This window comes from Gossypium hirsutum, chromosome A13 (assembly GCF_007990345.1).
Source record: "Gossypium hirsutum isolate 1008001.06 chromosome A13, Gossypium_hirsutum_v2.1, whole genome shotgun sequence".
NCBI classification, from domain to species: Eukaryota; Viridiplantae; Streptophyta; class Magnoliopsida; order Malvales; family Malvaceae; genus Gossypium; species Gossypium hirsutum.
The window spans coordinates 110646776-110671750 of NC_053436.1; the positions used below are offsets into that span (position 1 = coordinate 110646776).

The 24975-nt window shown below is 31.6% G+C and overlaps 4 protein-coding genes across 5 annotated transcripts; 3 read left to right on the forward strand and 1 right to left on the reverse strand.

The window, feature by feature from the left end:
* The first annotated feature begins 5864 nt into the window (after positions 1–5864).
* Positions 5865–9986, forward strand: LOC107941265 (putative phospholipid:diacylglycerol acyltransferase 2). The gene is made up of 6 exons (XM_016874821.2): positions 5865–6393; positions 7663–7885; positions 8082–8365; positions 8449–8788; positions 8884–9152; positions 9239–9986. The coding sequence occupies exons 1-6, from the start codon at positions 5945–5947 to the stop codon at positions 9705–9707; spliced, it is 2034 nt and encodes a 677-aa protein (XP_016730310.2). The 5' UTR covers positions 5865–5944; the 3' UTR covers positions 9708–9986.
* A 414-nt stretch (positions 9987–10400) lies between these two features.
* LOC107941262 (uncharacterized) lies at positions 10401–11957 on the forward strand. Of its 2 annotated transcripts, none has more exons than XM_041085907.1 (4): positions 10401–10669; positions 10749–10857; positions 10936–10997; positions 11648–11957. In XM_041085907.1, exons 1-4 carry the CDS (start codon positions 10550–10552, stop codon positions 11774–11776), a joined length of 420 nt encoding a protein of 139 aa, XP_040941841.1. In that variant the 5' UTR covers positions 10401–10549; the 3' UTR covers positions 11777–11957. The 2 variants fall into 2 exon arrangements, with proteins under 2 accessions (XP_040941841.1, XP_016730308.1); XM_016874819.2 differs by having other exon boundaries at positions 10430–10669; positions 11605–11957.
* Positions 11958–14079: 2122 nt separating this feature from the next.
* LOC107941259 (magnesium transporter MRS2-11, chloroplastic) lies at positions 14080–19485 on the forward strand. Its single transcript, XM_016874817.2, has 13 exons — positions 14080–14538; positions 15391–15463; positions 15586–15656; positions 15816–15901; positions 15994–16078; positions 16210–16278; positions 17389–17469; positions 17571–17736; positions 17821–17866; positions 18187–18267; positions 18479–18561; positions 19026–19069; positions 19186–19485. Exons 1-13 carry the CDS (start codon positions 14128–14130, stop codon positions 19279–19281), a joined length of 1392 nt encoding a protein of 463 aa, XP_016730306.1. The 5' UTR covers positions 14080–14127; the 3' UTR covers positions 19282–19485.
* A 915-nt stretch (positions 19486–20400) lies between these two features.
* Positions 20401–24916, reverse strand: LOC121212670 (aspartic proteinase 36). The gene is made up of 10 exons (XM_041085908.1): positions 24432–24916; positions 24158–24287; positions 23191–23441; positions 22894–23121; positions 22289–22451; positions 22097–22170; positions 21921–22017; positions 21749–21815; positions 21468–21539; positions 20401–20896 (listed from the first exon to the last, which is right to left on the reverse strand). Exons 1-10 carry the CDS (start codon positions 24671–24673, stop codon positions 20739–20741), a joined length of 1482 nt encoding a protein of 493 aa, XP_040941842.1. The 5' UTR covers positions 24674–24916; the 3' UTR covers positions 20401–20738.
* Positions 24917–24975: the final 59 nt, after the last annotated feature.

Genomic DNA, 24975 nt, shown 5'->3' on the forward strand with positions numbered 1-24975 from the left:
GTTTAATGGGGTGTTTAATTTGGGCTGGTTTGATTGGGCCCGGGCAGAAATTGAGCTTAACAATAATTTTTGCAAAGTTTTATAATATATAGAAAATTAGGAAGGTTTCTATAACTAAATGAGTAATTGAACCTGTTTGTCCATCAATTTTTCGATTCAATCAATTTGATTGATTTCATCAATTCATTTTATTCGATTAAATAATTTATTAAAATCATAAAAATAAAAAATATATATATCAATTAATTCAACTGTCAAGTTCAATCAATTTTTTTTATCAGTTCAACCAATTTGTATTGATTCCCAAATCAATCAATTCAATGCCTTTCTTTAGACCTGTTCTTAATCCATTTTCCATCTAACTAGTTTAACTAATCATTTCGATTCAAACAACCTTCAAAGATAGTTTACTTGTTATTTGAACCATACTAGACTAATCAACCAGGAACTAATTGGTATTTCGGTCCAAATATAAGGATTGAATCAGTCTTTAAGTAAACTAGTAAAAACCAAAAATCAAGACAATATTTTAACGGTTCAACCTGCTTTGTAATTTTTTTAATAATTTTAAATAACTTTTATGGATTTTAAAAATATTTTTTAACTATTATGATCGATAACCAAATCGGATAAATAAAAAAATAGTGATTTGACCGTTTTGACGATAGATTCAGTTTTTAAACGTTTTAACTTTAACAAATATAATTTTTAATATTAATTAATCTTCAAAATTTACATATATAATATTTATTTTAATAGATTTATATGATTTTTATTATATTATAAACAAAATAAATTAAAGTCTTGATTAATAATCAACTTAATTAACCAAATAAGTAGAAAAATAGTTATTTTCCGTCATTACTTCATAAGAGTTTATTTCAGTCTAAATTAAAATACAAAATTTTATTTGTAATATAATAGAAATATTTTTATATAAAATGTATATAATAAATATATATGAATTTATATAAATAAAATATCAAATTCAAAAAACTTTTTTTACATTTTTCTCCTAAAATAATTATAATTAATGTTTTTAAAATCTTCGGAGGTTGGATGTAACTTAAGTTGTATTAATTTGATTCTATTAATTAATATTTAATTATTTTAAAAAATAAAAAATATGGAAAATTTGAGTTCATATTATTTAATTAAATGCTAAATGATTTCATTAAAAAGATCTAAATGATTTAGATTATTTCATTTTTTATTGGATAAATACATAATAATTATATTGGACAAACGTAACTTTCATTAATATAAAAGGATAATTAATTAAAAATTATCCAATGCCCCAAAAAATCCAAAAAAAAAAACAAAATTAGGGATATATGCCAATTAAAAAAAAAAGAGATATAAGCCGATGTTTTTATTACTTAAAAGAAACAATAAAATGAACTATTTTCCTAAATAAAAAAAATTTTATATCCCTATATTTATTTCTAAAATCAGCATATACCCCTAATTTTGTCCAAAAACTGTCCTACTTCTCTTATTTTATTCATAAAATATATAAAATATAAAATTCTAAACACGTTGTATAATTTTTTGGAATAATGTTATATTTGATGTCTATACTTTCAAAAAATATTTAATGTGATATTTAAATTATTAATGTGTATTTTTTTATGGTACCTATACTTTCATAAAATATCCAATGCTAGAAATATATAACATATATTTTACTAGAAAGCTAAAAATTAGACTATGCAATAAAAATAAAAAATATATATCAATAAACTCAAAACGATGCATCTCGTATTGAAACACGTTTATCTTCCTATTTAAGGGTTAACATGGAATTGTGCTAGTATTAGATATTATATCAATATTATTGGGTTGAAGTATTTGGAATGTTGGGATGAGACCTGGCCATAGGCCGTGCCTTCCAGACTGAAGGCCCACCCAAAAAGTGAGAGGATTTGGACAAAAATATATTATGTTATTACTATTTAGTTGTTATTCTATATCTCATGTTTTATTGCTAATTTTATTACTACTTTAAAGATATTTACTTGTTAAGTTGTATCTAAAAAATAAAAAAAATAATTTAATATGGACAGAATCGAGCCTGAGTTTAGTATCTCTAATTCAAGTCGAGTTCGAATAAAAATTTAGACTAAATTTTCGTGTTAAACCTAACTCACGGATAGGTATAACCAATACTAAAATAATAATAATAATACTTTCATTCAGAGGCGGATCCTTTAGGGGATAAAGCCTCCCAAAATTTGAGAATTTTTTATTTTTCTCTTGAAATTTTTAGAAAATGTTGATTAAGCTCTCTTAAATTTTTGAAACTTTTAATTAAATTCTTTTGAAATTTTTAAATAATCCTCATTAATACAACAAAAATTTCAATTAAACCCTTAACTTTTTAAAAATAAAATAAAATATCTAAAATATTTGAAAATTTTATTCCAGAAATCTGCATTGATACCCTTAATGAAAAGTTTTCATATAGTGCTAACAGAGCATAAAGCAATCCACTGTCTACAAAGAAAAAGGATTGAGAAAGATGTAGATCCTTCATTTTTATCCACTAGAAATTTCGGTCAAAATAAAGCTCAAATTCCAATATAAGAAGCTTATAGAAACAAGAAAGATTCGAATTTCACAACCATAGACGGTGGGTTAATTGAATTTGTTCATTTTAATTTCTATTTTTTTAAATATTTGGTTAAGTTTGATTTATCCCGTTTTATTATTTAGAAATATTAAAAATTTAAAAATAAATAAATTTTTATATATTTTATAATTAAAATTTAAATACAAAATAATTTTATATGAGGATATATTTTATATTATAATCAAAATTAAGCACCGAATATAAGTATTTTGTTTGATAATACTAAAATTTGATTTTTAAAATTTTATTATTTTACAATTTTAATCTCATTGATATTGTATTATTTATTTTATTTTTAATAATTTTGGATAAAATTTAAAGATAAATTTTGAATGAAATGATTTATTTAAAAAAAATTTAAAAATAAATCCACTTAATATTTTTCACGTTAAATCACAAACAACTATCTACTTACTTATCATATTCAACACTTTTTTTGTTGAAAATTTTATTTTAATTAAAATTTTAATATATTTATCAAACACAATTAAAAAATTAAATATTTAAAATTTTTATTTTCAGTTTATTAGGCACACACTAACTTAAAATTATGAGTAACTTAATATTTATAAGTGTCGAGATTTAGTAATCATTACGTAATTATCACTTTGATTTAATTGAAGCGATGAAAATTTTATAGTGCATATTTTATAAGAACAAACTCTATATTTATGGGTGTCAAATAATCACTCAAAATAACTTATTAGATAACGGGAAATAGTAATAAAAAGAAGAAGCTATTTTACAATTAAAAAAATGAATAACGTAACATTTAGTCCTTAAAATTGACAATTTTTTCTAATCTGGTTATTGAATTTTTTTTTCTTTTCTGCAGTAGTTTTAAAACTTAGCAACATTTTTCAATTTTGATCGTCGTGAATTTGTAATAATGCGACAACACTCAAAATGTATTATGTTATCACCTATTTTTTATTTTATAAAGAAAATGTAATTCTTAGGTAATAACATGACTCAAATTTGACGAAAATTGTCAATTTTTAAAAATAATACAGACCCAAAAAATTAAGAACTAAATTAAAAAAAATAAAATTCAATGACTACAAATTTACCGTTACAAAATATTTTAGAGAATATAAAACATGTTTTCAAATTTTTCGTCCTTTATTATGTTTTTTAAAATAATAATAGCGGACTGAATTTATTGAATAAAAAAATAAAACCTTAAAAGGATCAAAAAGTAAAATAGCATTCAATAACAGAAGAAAAAATGTAGATAAATGAACCGATCATCTTCTCTCTTCAGTAAAACTTGAGCTTAAAATCTCCCTAGCAAACATCATAAAACATTAAAAAAAAGATTTTGAAAAAACCCGAAGAAACCAAATTAAAGATGATTTCCCAAAAAGACATGCAGAACCGATCATCAAGGTTAGTCCATATATATACAAAATAGTATATGATATAACTAATTTAATATAATTATAATAATAATAGTATATAATATGCATGGGTATTATTGTTAATGTAATAAGACGTGAGTTTGAACATGTTAATATGCATTATCTTTTTATTTATAAATTAGAAAGTGGTCATATTAAAAAGAATGATATGATGAGAATCTATAATAAAATTATTAAATATGTGTATATATAGAGAGAGAGAAAATAGAAGACGACTTAGACGAGGTTGCTCCTTTCTTGTCTCCCTTTTTCTTGTCTCCCTTTGGACTATTAACAAATTTGTCAATTTGTGGCTTCGGTTTCATAAATTTTTGTTTTTCTAAAAAGAAGTTCCATTTCATCAATTTTTAGGTTCTATAATGTTGAACATTTGTATGATTTTGACGAATTAATAATAATTTTAATATAATTTCATCGTAAGGCATCTTAGGGAAAAAATATTTAAATAAAGGGTAAATTTCGCTTAAGGTCTTTAAATTATTAGTAAATTTATGTTTTTTGTCACTCAACTTCAAAAATTTATAAAATGGATATTGAAGTATTTGAAAATTTTTATTTAAGTCATTGGAATGTTAAGGATTTTTGTTTTAAGTGACAATTCGATTATCAGTACAGTGAATTAATACCAATCTAAGAATCAATCTGACGATCAATGTTGGAGATCGAAGAAGAAAACTATTTGAATTTTAGTTTGTAGATTCATGATGTTTAAAGTTATTTCATAAAAAAGAATAAAATTTTCGGTTGAAAACTATACAATAATGATTTTAACAACTTAATAATTTAAAATAAAATCTTTCAAATAATCTAATAAATATTTTATAATCTTTTAAAATTGAAGGAAAATAATATAAACTTAATAACAAGTTTACTTTAAATATAATATGAATGCATATGTTAAATGTGAAAAAGGAAAGAATAATTTAGTAACGTCTCGATATATGGAGAATACGCCAGGTGACAAAGGGTGATCCCTTCATGCATGTAAATACCGAGACAAGTGTCTACTAAATTCCAAATTTACTTAAAAAAAAAAAGAAAAAGAAAAAATAAAAACAAGAACAAGAAGAGAAAGTTAAGTTTATGTTGCTCTTTTTTTTTAATTTCTTAATGCAATTTTCGAAATTATTTGCCTTTTTCACACTTGTATATATATATTTAATGTCCAAGTCATTGTAGTTTTTATATATTTAATATTTAATACTTTTACTTTTATCTTCAAGAACTAAATTTGGTTAAAATATGTTATAAGTCTTTATAATTTTTTTACAAATTTAGAATTTAATCCTTGTTTTTATTTTTAGGAATTTAGTCTCTTTATTTTTTTAATTTTAAAATTTAGATCTAATTATTATCATTGTTAATTATTTTTTGTTAAATTTATTGGTGTAACATTTTGAAATAAAAAAATTCACTAGAAAGCAATGTAGCTAAAAAATGATATTGTAATAAAATTGAATTTAACAAAATAATTTCAATTAACAATGTTCGACCTAAATTTTGAAATCTAAAAATTAAAGGGACTAAATATTAAATTTGTGAAGAGTACAAGAACCAATGGCATATTTCAACCTTATATTCTTTTTGCTATTTAAAAGAAAAAAAATAAATTTTTAATGAACCTAAATTGTGAATAGACAAATTTTAACGTGTTAAACTTGAATTTTTTTAAAGTAAAGGAGTAAATTCCTTGAAATAAAAATAAATGATTAATTTACAAATATACAAAGAATTTAGGGACTTAAAGAAAAATTTAACGATTTTAATTTCTGTAACTGCCCCTAATTTTCTGTTCCACTTCTTAAATCCCACCAACTTTACTTCTTACACGATGTTTCACTTACATAGCTAGCTATTCGTTTTGTTCTCGCCGGTAACTCTCGCCGGAAAAATGGCTTCTAATTTTCTCCGGCTAAGAAAACCATACTACGTTGAATCAACAATCAACTGTTCATCTTCTTCCGATCAAAAGCTTGTAAATTTGAGCTTTGGAATCGACGAAACAAGGAACCAAACAAAGAAGAGACAAGCTAAGGAACATCATGGGAGAAGATCATGTTTGGATTCATGTTGTTGGGTGACTGGTTACCTCTGCACCACTTGGTGGTTGCTTTTGTTTTTGTACCACTGTTGCTTGCCGTTCACAGTGGTTCATGAGGTGCCGCAACTAATGCCGGCGGCGAGGCTTAAACGTGAAGGGTTGACGGGAATTCACCCGGTGGTTTTAGTACCGGGGATTGTCACAGGTGGGCTTGAGTTGTGGGAAGGTAAGCCTTGTGCTGATGGTTTGTTTCGTAAACGACTTTGGGGTGGTGGTGGCTTTACTCAATTACTGAAGAGGTACTTGGAAGTAAATTTTGGTCTAATTTCAGTCTTAGTCCCACTTTTATTCTGGAATTTGAATTAGATTCTTTTGATTTTACTGGGGTTAATATAACTTTTACTCCTTTGGATGCCCGTTTTCCTGTGGTGTGGTGAGATTGAGTGTTATTTTAATGTAATTGTGCTGATGGAAGCTGTTTGGATTGCACAACATCAGTGCGTTAAATGCTACACAACACCAGTAGAAATAGAATTTTTCACTGGCCAAAAAACTTGCAGTGAGTTCAATGCAGGCATGCTTTTACCATTTTGCCTTTGTGATGTGATTTTTTTATAATTTATATACTTCAGATAAAATATATCTCATTTTATTTTTATCCCAATCTCTTTTATATTTAAAATTTTAGTTTTATTAAATTTAAAAATAATGTTTCATTATAATAATATTGTTTGTATTTTCATGATAACAAATAATATTTTTAAGTGGATTTTTATAAAAAAATATTTATATAATTAATTAAAATATTTATAATAAAATATCAGAATATACATTTTAATATTTTATTAAATGAATTTATAAATCTATATATTTTAATAATTTTATAAAAGTAAAATAATTTAAAAAAACTTCTATTATATATCAATTCTAATCTGATGTCCTTAATAGTTATTTTTTATTTTTCACCTCACCGCTACAGCTACGTTTAGATCCAAACACACACTCCACCATTGTTTCTAATCTCACCGCTACAGTATCCAATCTCACCATTACAGTAACTAATCTCACCGCCACCGCTATTTTTAACCTCACCGGAGCTAAACACACCGCCCATCCAAACTAAGCCTTAGTCTCTCAACAATTAATTTTACTTTGGTAGTCGTATTTTTGCTTTAATTATAGTTTTAGTCCCTTTATTATTCTTGAACTTGAATTGGATTCTTCTACTTTTTCTAAGGTTAATATAATTTTTAGTCCCTCAATTTAGCAATTAGGTTCACTTAGTCCCACGTTTGGACATTAGGTACAAATTTGTTTTTATTTTTCTAAATTGTCTTTAAATGTATTTTGTTGTGTCGGGTTGTGTTTTTAGACACGTGTTTGACATTTAAACGTTCTATTATGTACATTCGCGATTCATACAACATTTGATAGGTGTTTTTAGAAAGAATATTTTTGTCTTGAACGTACCATAATCTAATATCGTATTATGTTTCGGTTAATTTATATGCTTTATTATATATATTTTTTGTTTGGATTTAATTTTATTGAAATATGTTGATGTTTAGGCCATTGTGTTGGTTAGAGCACTTGTCTTTGCACAACGAAACCGGCCTCGACCCACCGGGAATACGGGTTCGTCCTGTTCCAGGACTGTTTGGAGCGGACTATTCAGCTCCGGGATACTTTGTGTGGGACGTTCTCGTTAAAAATTTGGCGAAAATCGGCTATGAGGGGAAGAATTTGCATATGGCTGCTTATGATTGGAGACTCTCTTTCCAGAATACAGAGGTACAAATAGCTATTTTCAACTTGTCGGTTCCCTGTTCCGGTATTCCGTGTTCATGTTTCGTTTAGTTTATTCTTTTGTGCATTAGTTCGTGTCATGTTATCATATCGTTTGGCAATGGTTATGCATACCTTACTTCTTCATCGATCAACTGTTATCGTCGAGTTCTTATTGGCATATTTGTCAATTGATACACAGGTTCGGGACTGTGCTCTTAGTAGGCTAAAGAGTAAAATTGAGTTAATGTATCGAGCCAACGGCAATAAAAAAGTGGTAGTTGTGCCTCATTCCATGGGAGTAGCCTATTTTCTTCACTTCCTTAAATGGGTCGAAACGCCACCTCCGATGGGAGGCGGTGGTGGCCTGGGTTGGTGCGCTGAACATATCAAGGCAATTGTGAACATCGGCCCGTCATTTCTTGGTGTTCCAAAGGCTGTTAGCAATATACTCTCTGCCGAGGGCAAAGACGTTGCTTATTTCAGGTTAGTTATATCGGTTTATTATATGACATTACACATAAAATTAAAGTTAAATCACCGTATTTTTATGGTTTTGGATTTTGTAGAGCAATGGCACCGGGAGTTTTGGATTCGGGTACTTTAGGGCTTCGAGCATTAGAGCATGTCATGCGAGTGTCTCGAACATGGGATTCCGTTGTGTCATTGATGCCTAAAGGAGGAGAGACCATTTGGGGCAACATGGACTGGTCACCGGAGGACGAGCATGTTTGCGACTTTTCTAAGAAAAGATACTTTCGGTTATCTCCGAGTGACAATAATGTCAATAAAAGCAACGCGAAACAAGTTTTCCGAGTGAAAGATCCGGTTAAGTACGGTAGAATTATCTCTTTTGGCAAGGCAGCTTCAGTGTTACATTCTTCACAGCTTCCTACTGCTGTTTTAAAGGTATGACAATATTTACGGTATTCGAGTCTATAGTGGATCTCGAGTCAGTTTTCATTGTGTCAAAGATCTCATGGATACCAACATTTCATTATTAGGAAATTTTGCACATGAGTGCGTCCCGGAACTTCACCTCATCATGCGGGGAAGCATGGACCGAGTATGACGAGATGAGCCGGGAAAGCATACAAAAAATCGGGGCAGCAGATAAAGCTTACACAGCAACAACTCTTTTTGATCTGTTACGTTTCGTGGCACCAAAAATGATGAATCGGACTGAAGCTCATTTTTCGCACGGAATTGCAGACAATCTCGATGATCCTAAATACAACCATTACAAATTCTGGTCTAATCCACTTGAAATGAAGTAAGTATATTTCGACATAGGTATGTGTCGAAAATGAATACTTTCGGTTTCGGGTAACATAGACTATATGCATTGTGTTTTTTCAGATTACCCGATGCTCCGAACATGGAGATATATTGCTCGTATGGTGTTGGAATTCCTACCGAAAGATCATATGTGTACAAGCTATCACCAAGCAATAAGTGCAAACGTATTCCTTACCAAATCGATACCTCAGTCGATGGAGAAGACCGTAGTTGCTTGAAAAGTGGAGTATATTTTGCGGACGGAGACGAAAGTGTACCGGTTTTAAGCGCCGGATTCATGTGTGCTAAAGGTTGGAAAGGAAGAACTCGGTTTAATCCGTCCGGTATCAATACATACGTACGTGAGTACCAGAGCAAGCCGCTGACTAGTGGTATTAAGAGCACGGCACACGTTGACATAATGGGAAACATTGCTCTCATCGAAGACATACTACGTGTTGCGGCGGGAGCCACAGGAGAAGAGATCGGAGGCAATAAGATTTACTCGGATATATTGAGAATGTCCGAGAGGATAAATCTCCGACTGTGAGTATATTTCGCGAGCTCAATTACGTTTAGCGTCATCAAGTTAGACGTTGCCGTAATGTTGAAAGAATACCGAGGACTTGCGAAAACCGAATATAGATGGTGGCCAAGATCAGTTGAAATTGCAACGGGGAAGGTTTTGGGAGATGAAAGGTGCGTACAAAATGGTAGTCCAATAACTTGTAGCTTATGTAGTAAAAAAATAACGGGATATTGTAGGTAGGGACGATAACAGTTTGGTTGGATCCGGAGTTTGGAAAAAAATTACAAATATTTTATTATATTTATTTTTAAAACTAAAATAAATATTTTTATTTCGTATTTAAAGTTTTTCAATATTTTAGGTATATATAAAAAAATATCTTTTTATACCATAAAAAAATAAAATTAATTATACATTTAAAAAAATTTAAATTGATTCAAATAATTACAATTTCAAACTCGAATACTTTTAAATAATAGCTACATTTTAATTGAATCAAATTAAATAAAAATTAACCGAAATTGAATCGAGCATTTGAATTTTGAGGACCATTGCCTTCACCCTCGACCTTAGTTACGACTTTACTGAAAATAATTGTTCAAGTGAAGATTAAAGTTTCGAAATAAAAAAGTGTATGAATTAAAAATAATTAAATTAAAAACTAAAGATTAAATTTACAATTTATGCCATGATATTGTGATTTGAAAATTATAACACGAAGTTAGAACATAAGCATAAAATAAGAATCCGAAGACTACAAGGGCTAATAGAAAAATTTGACCAAACTTCTAAAATAAATATCCCGGGAAAACCAGAAAAGCCTCATTTCATCAGAGAGGGAAAAGAAACCGCACACGGCGGAGATGGACTATAGTTTAGCAGCGCTGAAACTGCTATGCGGTCAACTAAAAGACGCTCGAGGAACACCTTCACAAAGCGCCTTAACCCTTGGCGGCATCCTCTTTCAACGTGTCTGGCTTCAGGTTCCTTTTCCCTTTCCCTTACAGTCAAATTCCATATTATTTTTACCTTTCCTTCTTTACCTTTTTCTTTTTGAACTAGGGCGTTTTGGTTTCAAACGACGACGAAGATCACCTGCTTCTCGACGATAGCACTGGCATCGTCGAGCTTAACCTCTCCGGTGATTTCCGTCAACGTCAATGGAAAACAGGTTTTTTGTTTTCGCCATTCTTTTTCCAATGGCGCGTTTTTTTCTTGTTCTTTTTTTTTTAATTTAAAAATTTTGCAGGCATGTATGTAATGGTGGTGGGAGGATACTTTGTCCGTACAGGTGATATTCCTGTTATTAAGGTACTTGAATTTCCCTTTTAATTTCTTCAATTTCATGTCATAAATTTTGTTTTCTGTCCTTTTTGTTAATTGCTAGTTTCTTAAGAGGGGAAAAGAGCAATGTACTCTCCAATTACTCGGATTTGACTCGAAAAATATTAAGATTCGGAGTCCGAGTACGATCTAGTGAGCAAATCGAATTCAAGTATCTTTATATTTGAGCATAATTGATCGTTGCTTATATTTAACTTGTATTGAAAAACTTGAATCCTAATTTGAGTTTGAGCATAATCAAGAGTTTGATTTTTTATTTAAAATCGAGCTTGAGCTTGTGAAAGAAGATCATGCTCAAGCAGAGCTTCAAGCTTAAAATTTTCGAGTAGAGCTCGTTTTCCCTTATAGCTTGAAGTTTGCTCAGCTCGATTACACCCTTACTAGTTTCTTCTATAAAATCTGATCAATCTTTTGTTTACTGCATCTATCTCAATTGAAATCATTAAAAAAAATCTAGAAATGGAAGTTAATATATTCTCAAGATATGCTTCAATCTTGTTTGCTGGAAATCTTAAGATGAAACATTGTTTTTTTCCCCCCCTCCTTTCAACACTTTGATCATTGCTGTTAATAGGTTCATAAGATTGTTGATTTATCTCCATTTCCGGATCGAGAAGCGATGTGGTATCTCGAAGTTTTGGAAGCTTACAAACTTTTCTACCAGCCCCTCATTGAAGAATTCATATGAACTTATGAACCATTCATTTCTATGCCTGCTAGAATCACCCAAAAGGTTAGTTGAATGAAAGAACTTGACCAAGTTTTACGAATTCTACTGCTAGTTTTTACATGTTATCTGTAGCCAATTTTAGATTCTTCCATTGTGGACTGCGATAACATGGTTGAAACATGTTCTTTCTGGTTCCCATAGATTATGAATGACGGATTTCTTTTCATTTGTAATAATATTTTTGTGATTCATTGGTATTTCGAGTTTGATTCTGTGTTAACCGACAATCCAAGAACCATGAACATGGAACTGAAATGTTGCTCCTTCTTTGTCAATATCTGCTAGCATGATTTTTGTTAAATAATTTGACTAACAATAGGAAATGGTTCAAATTTTAAGGCTATGAGTCACAAATTTTAGAGAGTGCCATTGTTGACTGCTATAACATAGCTGAAGCATGTTCTTTTTCATTTCCATAGATTAGAAAGGATGGATTTTCTTGGCATTTATAATCATATTTAAGGACCATAGCATTTCGTGATTCATTGGTATATCTACTTTGATTCTCTCTTAACCGATAATCTGAGACCATTAACATGGAACCGAAATATTTCTTCATCTTTTTCTATCATGGTTTTTTTGTTGAACTAGGGGACTAATAATAAGAAGTGCTTCAAATACTAATGCTATTAGTAGCAAATTTTAGAGACTGCCATTGTTGACTGCAATTACATAGCTGAAGCATGTCCATTCTTTGCATAGATTATAAAGGGTTAAAATACCTAAGAGGTCCCTGTATTTCCTCTGTTATTAAATGGACCAATTTAGTCCTCTATACTAGAAATGGATGGAATTTTTAACCAAAAAAAAATTATTTTGCTCTTTGATCTAACGTGCAATAATTAATTCGTTCATTTTTTGAATAGAGGGGTTAAAATGTAATCAAACTCTTAATATAATGACCTCCATGGCATTTTTACCTTTACTGATTTATTTTTATCTTGAAATTGCGATTCGAATGCAACCTTGATATGAAACGACAACGTATGGACGTCGTTTTCAAGTTTCAAAACCTAAAAATCAAGCAATAGAAAATTTTGGAAAACATCAAAGCTCCAATAAAAAAATTATCTTTTATATGTTCACAAGTCTTAAACCTATTAAAGAAAAGGACCCCTTAACCACAATAAACTTGCCATGTAGCACTTAGTCTTATTATTTTCCATCTTTTTCGACTTTTTAATAGATCGGAAAATCTTATAGGTGAAATTATAATTTTGATCCTTTTATCATACTTAAATTTGAAATTTAATATCTATACTTTCATTTTATATATTTAATTAACCTAAATAATTGATACTATTAATTATTCTTATTAAAATATGGATGCGGATTTTTCATGGGAACACTCTTTTTAACCAAATAAAAAATAAAAAATCATACCATCTTAGAATGGTTATTTTTACGAAAAATTCATTTTAATGTTTCAATTGAAATAGATATTAATTATTTATACTAATTAATTAATGATATTATAAAGTAGAGATAAAATTATGCTCTATTGGCTTTTACAAATGAAAAAAAAAGAGAAAAAACTTGATTCGCATTGTGATTAAGGTTCAAATGTATTCAAACGCGTAATATTTCTATTTTTTATATCGTGTGTTATAAGTAGAAGTGTTTATGAGTTGGTTTTGGTTAAGTTTATGTGTAATATTAATATATTTTATGCTCATCTAAGTTCAATCTGACTCGAGATATGTGCTTCAAGTATTGTTTAATCTCGTTTATATTAGTAAGTGATTAATCGAATCCCATTTCAGATAAAAGTGTTCATGGGTTGAGTTGCATCAAGACTCAAATTTTTAAAAAATTCCAAGCTTGAACTAATGTTTGACTCGATCGCTCAAAAAACCTATAGCAGTGTTTAAACCTCAAAAAACAAGTCGATTTAAGTTGAGCTTGGGCCATGAATATTTAAACTTGAGCTTGATCAATATTTTAAACATGCTTATTCTTTTTATCCTAAATTTATTTTTTGAACCTATAATTTTATCAAAATTCTCCAAAAATTCATATAAGACTTCGGGCCTAGACGGTTAGACCAACCCTTAAACAAGTCCAGTTATGATTATTTTAAGAATTGTATTAATATAGGATAAATCTTCTAAAAGAAAGTAGAAGTATTAAATATTAAATTTGAGCGTGATAGAATGACCAAATTGAAATTTAACCAAAGTTCATCACAAAAATGAAAATAAAATAAGCCACGAATCTAATTCTAAGCCACAAAATAAATACTAAAAAAGTCTTTTTCGCTTTAAGAAAAACGAAAAAAAAAATAATATAACTTTTAAAATAAAAATCGATTTATAGTTTATAATCTTAAAAAACCAGATTATCTGTTAACGAGAAAAAAAAAAACCAATGGCGCTAACTCCTCCTCCTTCGCCAAATCTTCTCCAAGTCTCAGTTAAATCTTCATCATCTCCTTGTCTATCACCGTCCGTACATTACCTTCTCTTCGGTTCTCCATGCGCCAACGCTTCCCCGTTTCTGCTTCAAAAGAGCGGGCTTCCGCTGCTTCCCGTGGCGGTGAAACCTTCTTCTTTGGAGCGGAGGATCAAGTGCTTCACTACAAGATCGTACACGAAAGAAGACCGTTTGAACGAGCCGGAAACATTTTCCGCCGAGGATGTCGCCGGTGGCGGTGATGAAGATGGAGGGAGTGAAGATCTGGACTTGCAGCAAAACCGTGGCTCTGCGGTTGCCTCGCCGAGGATTGCTTCGTCTTCCAGTGATTCACTCTCGCTTGGAATTCGCGAGCCTGTTTATGAGGTTTTTATTTCTTACCTTTTTCTTTATTATTGTAGGATAAGTAGAATTTTACTTTTTTTTCAGTTAAATTTTAATCTAAGAAGAAGAAGATAGTTACAAGCAATTATGTATCGTAAGATACGTAGAATCTACTCTCTTTTTTTCTTCGTTCTCTCTTGCTTGTAATTCGTGAGCCTGTTTATGAGGGTTTTATTTATTATTGTAGGATAAGTAGAATTTTACTCCTCTTTTTTTTTGTAATTTAAATTTTAATATAATAAGAAGAAGAAGATAGTTGCATGCAATTATGTATTGTAAGATAAGTAGAATTTTACGTTTTCTCATTAAATTTTTTCTCTCTTGCTCTTGCTTTTGCTTGGAATTCTTGATCCTGTTTTGAGGTTTCCATTTCTTATTTTCCTTTATCATTGTAAGATAAGTAGAGTGTTTCTTTTTTAAAATTAATTTTTAATCTAAGCAGTAAGAAGAAGACAGTTGCATGCAATTAGGTATTGTAAGATAAGTAGAATTTTACTTCTTTTTTTTTTCATTATTGTTTTTCTCTCTTTCTTGTAATTCGTGAGCCTGTTTATGAGGTTTCTATTTCTTATTTTCCTTTATTACTGTAAGATAAGTAGAATTTTACCTTCTTTTTTTCTTTTTTTTTTCCCTTTCCTTAAATTTTAATCTAAGAAGACGACCGGTGCATGCAATTATGTATTTTAAGATAAGTAGAATATTACCTTTTTTCATTAACTTTTTTTCTCTCTTGCTTGGAATTCGTGAGCCTGTTTATGAGAGACAGTTGCATGCAGTTCAGGTTTTATGTTTTAAATTTGGTTAACATTTGGTGATTATTTTTTATCTCTAAAGGTGCTAGAAGTGAAGTCAAATGGAGTAGTATCTACAAGAAAGATAAATCGACGTCAATTACTGAAATCAAGTGGTAATGTACTTTTCCTTTCTTATTTTATTACTTCTTGTTAAGCTTTACATGCAAGGAAAAGAAAATCTGCCTTTTATGACTTTATTTATTGTGGATTAATTATGTTTTTTCTTTCCTTTTAGGTCTTCGTCCTAGAGATATCCGAAGCGTTGATCCATCATTGTTTTTGACAAACTCGGCGCCATCTATTCTGGTAACTGCCATTTGCGCTATTCTATCTCAAGCTTATTCTTTTATTTGCTATGCTTGGTTCCGAAGTATTGGTTTTGAGTATCATTTTGTTTACTTTGTTTGCTTCTATTTCTGTCTAAAATGGTCTTGCCAACTCATTTTTTCCTATTCTTGCTCTAAGGTACGAGAGCATGCTATTTTACTTAATCTGGGATCATTACGAGCAATAGCAATGCGAGAATGTGTTCTTATATTCGAATATAATCGGTAATCTTTTCATCTGTGCAAATTCGATTTCACTGTTTCATCTATTCGAACTGACATTGATGAACTTGTTGCACATGTTGACCATTTTTTAGTAAAGGCGGACAGGCTTTTATGGACACATTGTTGCCTCGACTGAATAACATGAATGGAGGGCCATGTATGCCTTTCGAGCTTGAGGTTTGTGTCTTTACGAGGACCCTTTCTTTTATATGCTGATGACTGAGGTGATTTGTGTGGTGGCCACTGGTTTGTAGCTGTAATTTTAGACTTCTGTACTTTTTGAGAGACATTTAGTGTGGTACTTTCAGGTTGTTGAAGCAGCATTACTTTCAAGAACACAGCGTTTGGAGCAGAGACTGATGGATTTAGAACCTCGTGTGAGTATGGAAACATAGTGAGTATTTTGTTTGTTTCTTTTCTTTATTTCTTTCACTTCTTTTTCTCAAGCTGTATGGTGAATTGAGAAAGTCCTTATGAAGCTGCAGACCATCAATCTTTTAGACATTTTCTATTGTGGTTGCAAGCAAATTTCAATAACAAATGATTTCAAGTTCCAAGTGAACCTATACTAGAAATGAACTGCTGATTCATGTTTATAGCCTCCCTGTCTTTTTTGTCATTTATTTATTTATTTATCTTTTCTCTCTCTTGTCTCTCACAGACTTAAAAACTCATTGGCCTTCTAGATAAAATGTCTATCAAAAACATTTGAGTTTGGTGCCTTCTAGATGTTACAAACTGTCCTATTCCCCACACAGATGCAAATGAATCAAGTTGCTCCTGATCAACTTGAATCTTGTGTTGCAAATGCTGCCTTTTGTTGTTCATCATGAAATCTAATAAGCAAGTTTAAGCTTGATCATTCTGTTAAATAAGGCAAGTTTAAGCAAGAGGGTGTTAAGCATTAAGCTTGTTTATGCTAATGATTATTAACTTCTGAACAACTAAATTATAGGCTCATTTAGACTATATGTACACGAATGCAATATTCTTTTATTGAGCCTATTTGTGCGTATTGGATGCCTAAGATCCTTGTAAAATTTCTTAATTTCATGAATGAGCTCAGACTTGAGTTTTATCAGAAGCTTGTTATTTCTGTTTAAAACAAATTTTACAAAGCTTAATTATGTAAAGAGTCAAACTCGTGCCTGATAAAAGCTTTAACAAGCAAGCTTATTAAGATAGGGATTGACTCATGAGATTGTTGTCTTGCTCATTCAGATGTCTTGTTTTGCATTATCATCTTTTACTCTAAGCATTCCTTAGAAAGTTATTAGTCTAACTGTTCTCGGACAGTATATTTGATAAAATTAAAATTTATGTGTTTGCTAGAATTTATGGTTATATGCCTAAACATTTCGCTTTTTTCGCTGTGATTTATCTAGAAGTTACAAGTTTGTACCTTGAGTGCCTACAGTGTCATTATGTAATAGTTTTTGATAATATGAACCTGTTTAATCATGATTAGTGCTCTTTCATATGTGTAGGTTCAAGCTCTGCTTGAAGAGTTGCCTAAAAAATTAACCGTTGACATATTGGAGCAACTTCGTATCAGCAAGCAGACTTTGGTATATTAACTTTACAAAAATATTCTTGTTGCATAATAATAAATGGTTAAATTTCTTTTTTATATTATTATTATTATTTTCTTTTCGTTTTATCATGCTAGGTTGAATTGTGTTCAAGAGCTGGGGCGCTTAGACAAATGCTGCTTGATCTTTTGGAGGACCCCCATGAAATACGTCGAATATGTATTATGGGAAGAAACTGTACTTTGAAAAGGGGAACTGATGACGTGGAATGTTCTCTACCCTTAGAAAAGTTGATTGCTGAAGGTAAACGCTTCTAATCAATCTCAGTTATGATGTGTTCTTCTTTAACACAAGTTCTAATTTGGTTTGGTTTGGTCATTTTTGCAGAAGAGGAGGAAGAGATCGAGATGCTTTTGGAGAACTATCTTCAAAGGTTTTTCCTTTTGTTCCTTTTATATACTTAGTTTTTCTATTCTTGATGGTCTCCAAGTTTGGTTGCAAGAACTTTTCAAAAGTCCGAATTTATCAATGCTATGAACAAGGCATAAACTAAATAAGGAAGAAGTATTTTGCGGTTTGGTTTAACACAAAGGAATAAACATATTTTCTTAGAAGTAGCCTGACTGTTTGTTTCGTTTTCACTGGCCGGGCAGAAAGGCTTACATCTTAACAAAACTGCTTCTGTTATTTGTTTGTGGGCACATTCTGTTTTCAATGGCTATAACTAATTACAATTTATTGTTGCATTTGCAGATGTGAATCTTGCCATGGTCAGGCTGAAAGGCTTCTTGATTCTGCAAAAGAAATGGAAGATTCTATTTCTGTCAACTTGAGGTGTGAATGAATTTTGATTTTCGTTGGTTTTCAGCACCACCATTTCATTTCGGGTTTCTCAATGCTTTATCCTCCAAAATCCCATGTTCCTCTTATGTGTGATCTTTGTGGATTTGAATTTTCAGATCGATTTCTATTTTATCTTCCATTTGCATCTGAATCCACAATCCTTTTTAACTAATGAAATAGGGTTTTTAATTCTATCTATCAGCTCTCGAAGGCTTGAGGTAAGCAAAGTGGAACTACTTCTTCAGGTTGGGACATTTTGCGTGGCAGTTGGGGCTCTAGTAGCAGGTTTGTCATTCCACCACCACGAAAAATATAAAAAGCCAAAACCTCTTATTGATTGACATTTAGTAATTGCTTAAGGCATGGTAGCCTAGTTGCTACATTCTGTGCAGCCCGAATCTGAAACAGCTTGAACCTTGAAATGAAACGAACTCTAAACTAATCCAAACCAAATCCTTAATGATCTGAACTCAAAGTATCTTGAATATTTTAAAATCCAAATTGATCAGATCCAAAATCATCCTATCCAAAACCAATCTGGTCCACCCAACTAACAGATCTATTGTAAATCTACGATGCCACGAATCATGAATCACCAGGATTCTTAATCATCTTGTGACAATAAAATTGTTATTATGTTCAAGTACAATTGTAGCATAGTTCATCGATTTATCACATGAAATATGGTGATAGTTATGTTTTTCCGCATATTTCAAGGGGGCTCAAGATTATACTTGTTGTTTTTTTAGGTATATTCGGCATGAACTTGAAGTCCTACCTGGAATATCATATGGTATGTCTTGTTCATAAAACAAAGTTCAAACGCTCGGTTTCTTACTTATTAATTCATTCCATATATCGACATGACTTTCACTTTTGCTACGCTAACTTACTCGATTCGTTTTGCAGTTCGCCTTTTGGGTAACCACAGCGGGGATTATTGTTGGTGGTGTGGTGGCGTTTTTTCTCATTTATTCATATCTGAGAGCTAGGAGAATTCTTTAATTTAGGTAAGTTGTGAATTACCTTAAAAAGTTAAAAACTAGTTTTTCTAGCCTTTTTAGAACTTAAACTAGGAAATTGTTAAACAAAAACAAATATATGTGTGTAATGTTAAACTACTACTACTACTACTACTATTTTTTTTCCAACTTTTTGTTAACAGATTTGAAGGAAAATGGCCATTGCTAAACCTTACGGTTGATTTAATGGTTTTGATATTTGAAATGAAAAAGACAATACAGTATTGACTTATTTTAGAAACATGACTTTAACAATATCTGAAGCAATACATTGAGCATAACTTAATGGAAATTAAAGAGATACTTCTGTTAGGTTTTTCTTTTCATGCAAATAAAAATCAGGGAGGCTTCTACATTAAGAGTTGGATTGTATTTTTCCGTATTGACTCAAAAAATGAGTAAATTATTTCTTGTACGTTAAATTAAATAGTAAATTGGTCTTTTTAGCAAAAATTTTATTTTTTTATTGTTAAAAACTGGTGTGATTAATTATATAAACATATCATGATGGATAAAAACAGATTTACTTTTATAACAAATTTAAATGAACTAAATTACTATATTTGAATAAATAAAATAAAATGCAGTGTCCGTAATATTTTTAAACATAATCTAGATGCAAATGATGCTGGTAATGACAAATGTAAGTTTCCATTATAGTATTCTCACAATCTCCATCTAAAAGAAGTCAAAATTCCAATAGTAAACCCAAAACATCACTAAAAATTGGCTAAACAAAGATGTACATTTTTGCCCGCCCAACTTAATTTAGGGACGTGTAAAGATATCAAACGAGAATTTGTAAAAATTTATATAAAATTCTTAAAAATCAAGTTTAAGATTAGATTGAAATTTTTTTTATTGTTATCACTAATCCAATCCCACTCCACCATAATAACAACTAAATGTTAGTTTATTTTTTAGTTTATTTTTCTGATAATTGAGAGCAAAAATAAACCCTTATTTTTTCGTACATCTATTTTAATTTAGAACCTTTTACCTTCACTTAAATAAACCCTTATTTTTTTTAACTTAAATTCAAGTACCTAACATTTAATTTATACCTAAAATACAACCTTTTAACATAAATTCGACATTAAACTTTAAACAAAAACTTTATTTTGATACGAATCAAGTTTAAATAAAAATAAATAAAGTTCTAGAAACTAGCCAATGTAACCCCCAAAACCTTTAACTTCACATCGCTGACGAATATTCAATGGGAAGAAAATCACAATTGCATTGCACACCAGTAGCCAAACACTAAGTGCAATGGTTCGTATTCGTGTGTCAGTTTAGGTCTGCGTTTGCTACAGAAGCTTGAGCTCGAGTCTCGGTCCATGACATTAGCGTGGATCAAACAGTTAATCAGGTTGATGTCGATTGCTATAATACAAACTGGTGAGAATTGCAAATTCCAAAATCGTTGTCGTAAATGTGCTACAAAAGGAGTACACAGGCAAGCATGAACATATGCAGAAGTAAAGCTACAGTGGTCCAGAGATTATCTGGTGACGAACTGTTGTTTATCGGCCTCGCATTGACGAATTCGGTTTTTCCAGGTTCAGAATATACGGAGACATTGACTGATGATGAACCTAATCATAAATAAAGGAGTGGATTCAATTGTTTGTAACTTGAAAGAGATTGCATATGCCATATAGCAAATCTGGGATTCAAATCTCAACATTTGTAACCCCTTTATTGTCAAACTACATATGGTTCTGAATTGGCCGATTTATGGTCTAGAAGATCGTTGCAGCATAGATTATTGTTCTTGTTGGGGGTCAGTCTACTCCTTCAAGAGAAGTCTTTGAAATATCATCCGCCGAGCAGCTGACCAGACCCCCAACAACCCGTAGGTATTGTCTCCTAGGGGAGGGTTTTGTCTCCCGTGCTCTGCCGACAGCTACCGCGCCATGAGCAGCTGCCTTGAGGGCCTGACGCTACACTGGCTCTGTGAACCAGGCCCTCAGGGCAACCATTCACAACACGCTGACTCTCGGTAGAGCACAGGACACAAAACCCTCCACCAGGGGACAATACCTTCGGTTGTTGAAGGTCCAGCCGGCTGCTCAGTAGACGATACTTCGAAAACTTCTCCGGAAGGAGCCGACCGACCCTCAACAGTTCTTAAGGCTGATTTTAGTAGGGAAAATTTACACTTACAATCATAGTTCACCCATCCGATCCGTTGTTTTTCCAAGTCGTAAACAAAGATTTTGTCTTTCATAACAAGATCTGCAAATTGAAAGATAACCGGAACATTAATCCGTATTGTGGATTTAGTGATCAAATCACCATTATAATTTCATGCGCAAGGTAATCTTACAGCTATAAACAACTAATCATTTCATTGGAACATTACGAAAACAAAACACTTTTCAAAAGTGCAAATTTCATGAAATCATGAAACTAAGTACATTCCAATTAATTGAACATTACATTACCTCCTAAAATTGTTAACTTTTGGCCCTCGATTGTCTTAAAGCCAATGCACCAAACTGCAGAACCGCCCTATAAGAACCAAAGTTGCCTGTGTTAAGGTAGCTACAATACAATAGGAAGAAAATATGATACAAGTCGAATTAAAATTTATATCTGAAGCTTTAGTCGACTCACAATAGGATTCTGCTGGATAAGAAAATCCTCAGGATGTAAAATCAATGATGCACCACCGGCAAAGTTGAAACTAGCTTCGGGAAATATGTGACCAATACTGAATAAAATGTTAACGTAATGTTAATAACAATAATCTAATACAATTCAACACTCGATGTCTACGAAACAAAATCAACCTGTCGGTTATTAGGTAGCATTGGTTTCCATGGGAAAGAACGGGGTGCACATGTTCTGAAACAGCATTATTGATCTGCAAGAGAATAATCGTAAATCGTTAAATTCAAGCTTAGTAATCATATCATACTCAAGTTTCATTAACCGGAAAGATGAGTATAGGAGGTCAATATTGAATCTAGTTTAGTACTTACAGCATCGATAAAAGCATTGTAAGCTTCATCGGCTAGGTACGATAAAGTTGTTCCTGAATCAATTATTGCTCCATGGTTGATTGATGTTGAGAACACTGATGCGTCGATTGATAAAACTTGCCCTCCGACTGAAATGCTCCGCAAATCAAGATTATAGTGAGGCCTGAAATATTCCAATAGTAAAGAATATACATTATCAAACAAGCAAAAACGGGGTATCTTTCATTCTTGGGGAAACTATGCCATAAAACATGAAAACCTGCAGAAATACTTTATTCTCATCAGTTTCGGGTGTAAGGACCTAGTGAAAACGGTGCTCCTGTGAAGTTCATATGATAGTACTGATTAAAAACATCACGTTTGATTACCATAGTTCCACAACGAAAACACATGTTTTCAGTTTTGTGAATAATAAGGAACAACCACCATCCAGAATATCAAGGAAAGTGTATATAACTAACAACGAATTACCGAAGATATCATGTGACAAAACCTGACAGTTGCAAAACCCGGAAAAGGTGAAAAGATCATTCCGGGAACAATTTTAACATGCCCGATAGATGAATAACAGAACTGCTTCAATGAGATGAATCGAGATTACATACATTGACGGGACAAGCGGAGTATAAACCATATCCGGCTCCACGATCTCGCCAAGAACAAGTATACCGCCGCCATCATCATTTCCTTTTAAGCAATGGGAAAATGCTCTCGGTGTTACTTGTTGAGATGAAAGTTGTGAGATTACGGACAAACTCTGTTGCCCGAACCCAAAGATCCCATCAACCGCTCTATGCGAGTCTGTCAATTTTCCAGTATGTAACATGCTACACCTGTTTTAAGTAAATTCCGGTTTAAAACATGATCTGTATTGTAATATCGATGGTTTCAGTTTTACTCACCCGAACATGATGGAAGCTGTAGCATTGCCAGTCGTGGATCCTGGGAGAACTGTATTGAAATGCAACAAATCCGATACGTAATAACCCGACGTTCCACTACCATCTCCGTATTGAAATGTGTAACTGCATTGATTGCTCGAACCCGAACAAGTGGAATCTGACGCTTGGATACCAGAACTACATCTTTGGTCTGAACATGAGACTAATGAAGCTGTTGATGAGCTTCCAGGATCAAAAAAATTAAGTGGAATCTGTAAAGCAAAATGGTATTTCAAGTCCCTTTGTTTCCAACAATTATGAATGTAAAAGATCCAATTCAAGAACATACATACATACATACAAGGAAAACACGGTAGCTCAATCCCTTTGTCTCAATCAATTATGAATGTGAAAAAGCTAATTCAAGACCATACATGCATGCATGCATGCAAGCAAATACACATATAAGGAAAACATGGTAGCTCAAGTCCCTTCGTTTAAGTCAAAATTATGAATGTGAAAAAGCCAATTCAAGACCATACATACATACATACATATATATAAAGGAAACATGGTAGCTCAAGTCCCTTTGTTTAAGTCAATTATGAATGCGAAAAGGCCAATTCAAGACCATACATGCATGCACACACACGCAGACCCCTTTGTTTCAGTCAATTATGAATGTGAAAAGGCCACTTCAAGACCATATATACATGCATGCATCCATAAACACACACATATATATACAAGGAAAACATGGTAGCTCAAGTCCCTTTGTTTCAGTCAATTATGAATGTGGAAATGCCAATTCAAGACCATAAATACATGCATGCATAACGCATTCACACATATATAAGGAAAACATGGTAGCTCAAGTCCCTTTGTTTCAATCACTTATGAACGTGAAAAGGCCAATTCAAGACCATACATACACACATACATATATATACATGCATGCATACATACAAAAAGGAAAAGTGAAATATACTTCAAGTCCACTGGATTTAGGACAGCCATTGCAGGAATTACAGCCAACCCATAAAACATCACTCCCTGTATCAATCTGTACATTGAATTCCCTTGGAGGAGAACCTAATTGTAATGTTGTATAGTATAGCCTAAAAAAATAATCAAAATAAAAATAAATTAATCAGTAAGAAAAATCAAATAACCAAACTTTTGAATCTAAATTTAGAAACCAATGATCCATAAAACCCAAAAATAAAATTAAATTAAAATTCAGTAAAATTTAATATATATACCCAACGATAAACGGATCGTAGGTTCCTGAAACTGGAAAACCCACGACACCAACCGGCGAGGACTCCAACAACCTTCCATGCCTGAGTCTATCACGTTCTACGAGTTCACTCAGCTCGAGTTCATGACTCGCCAAAGGAATGCTTCTCTCCAGTTTGAAAGTCGCCGGAAAACCACCCATAACCACCGCGGCCTCCGTAATCACCACCGTTATCACAACCCAGTCGCGAAAAACTGCCGCCATTTTTTTACCCTTCTCCCTTACAAAAAAATTATATATATATAACACTATATCTTTCCTTCTGATCTTCTCTCTAAAAACGAACAATGGAAAATTCGAAACTGAAAATGGGAATTAAATTTTGAATTTTTTCTAAAGAGAATTTGGAGACAAAGACTGAGACACACAACACAACAGAGACACGATAATAACTGATGTTTTAGACATGGATTTTGTTACGTTGCATATCATATATAATATTTATTTACAAAATTACGTATATATTTAGAAAATAAAAGGGTAAACTACACCCAATATCACTAAAC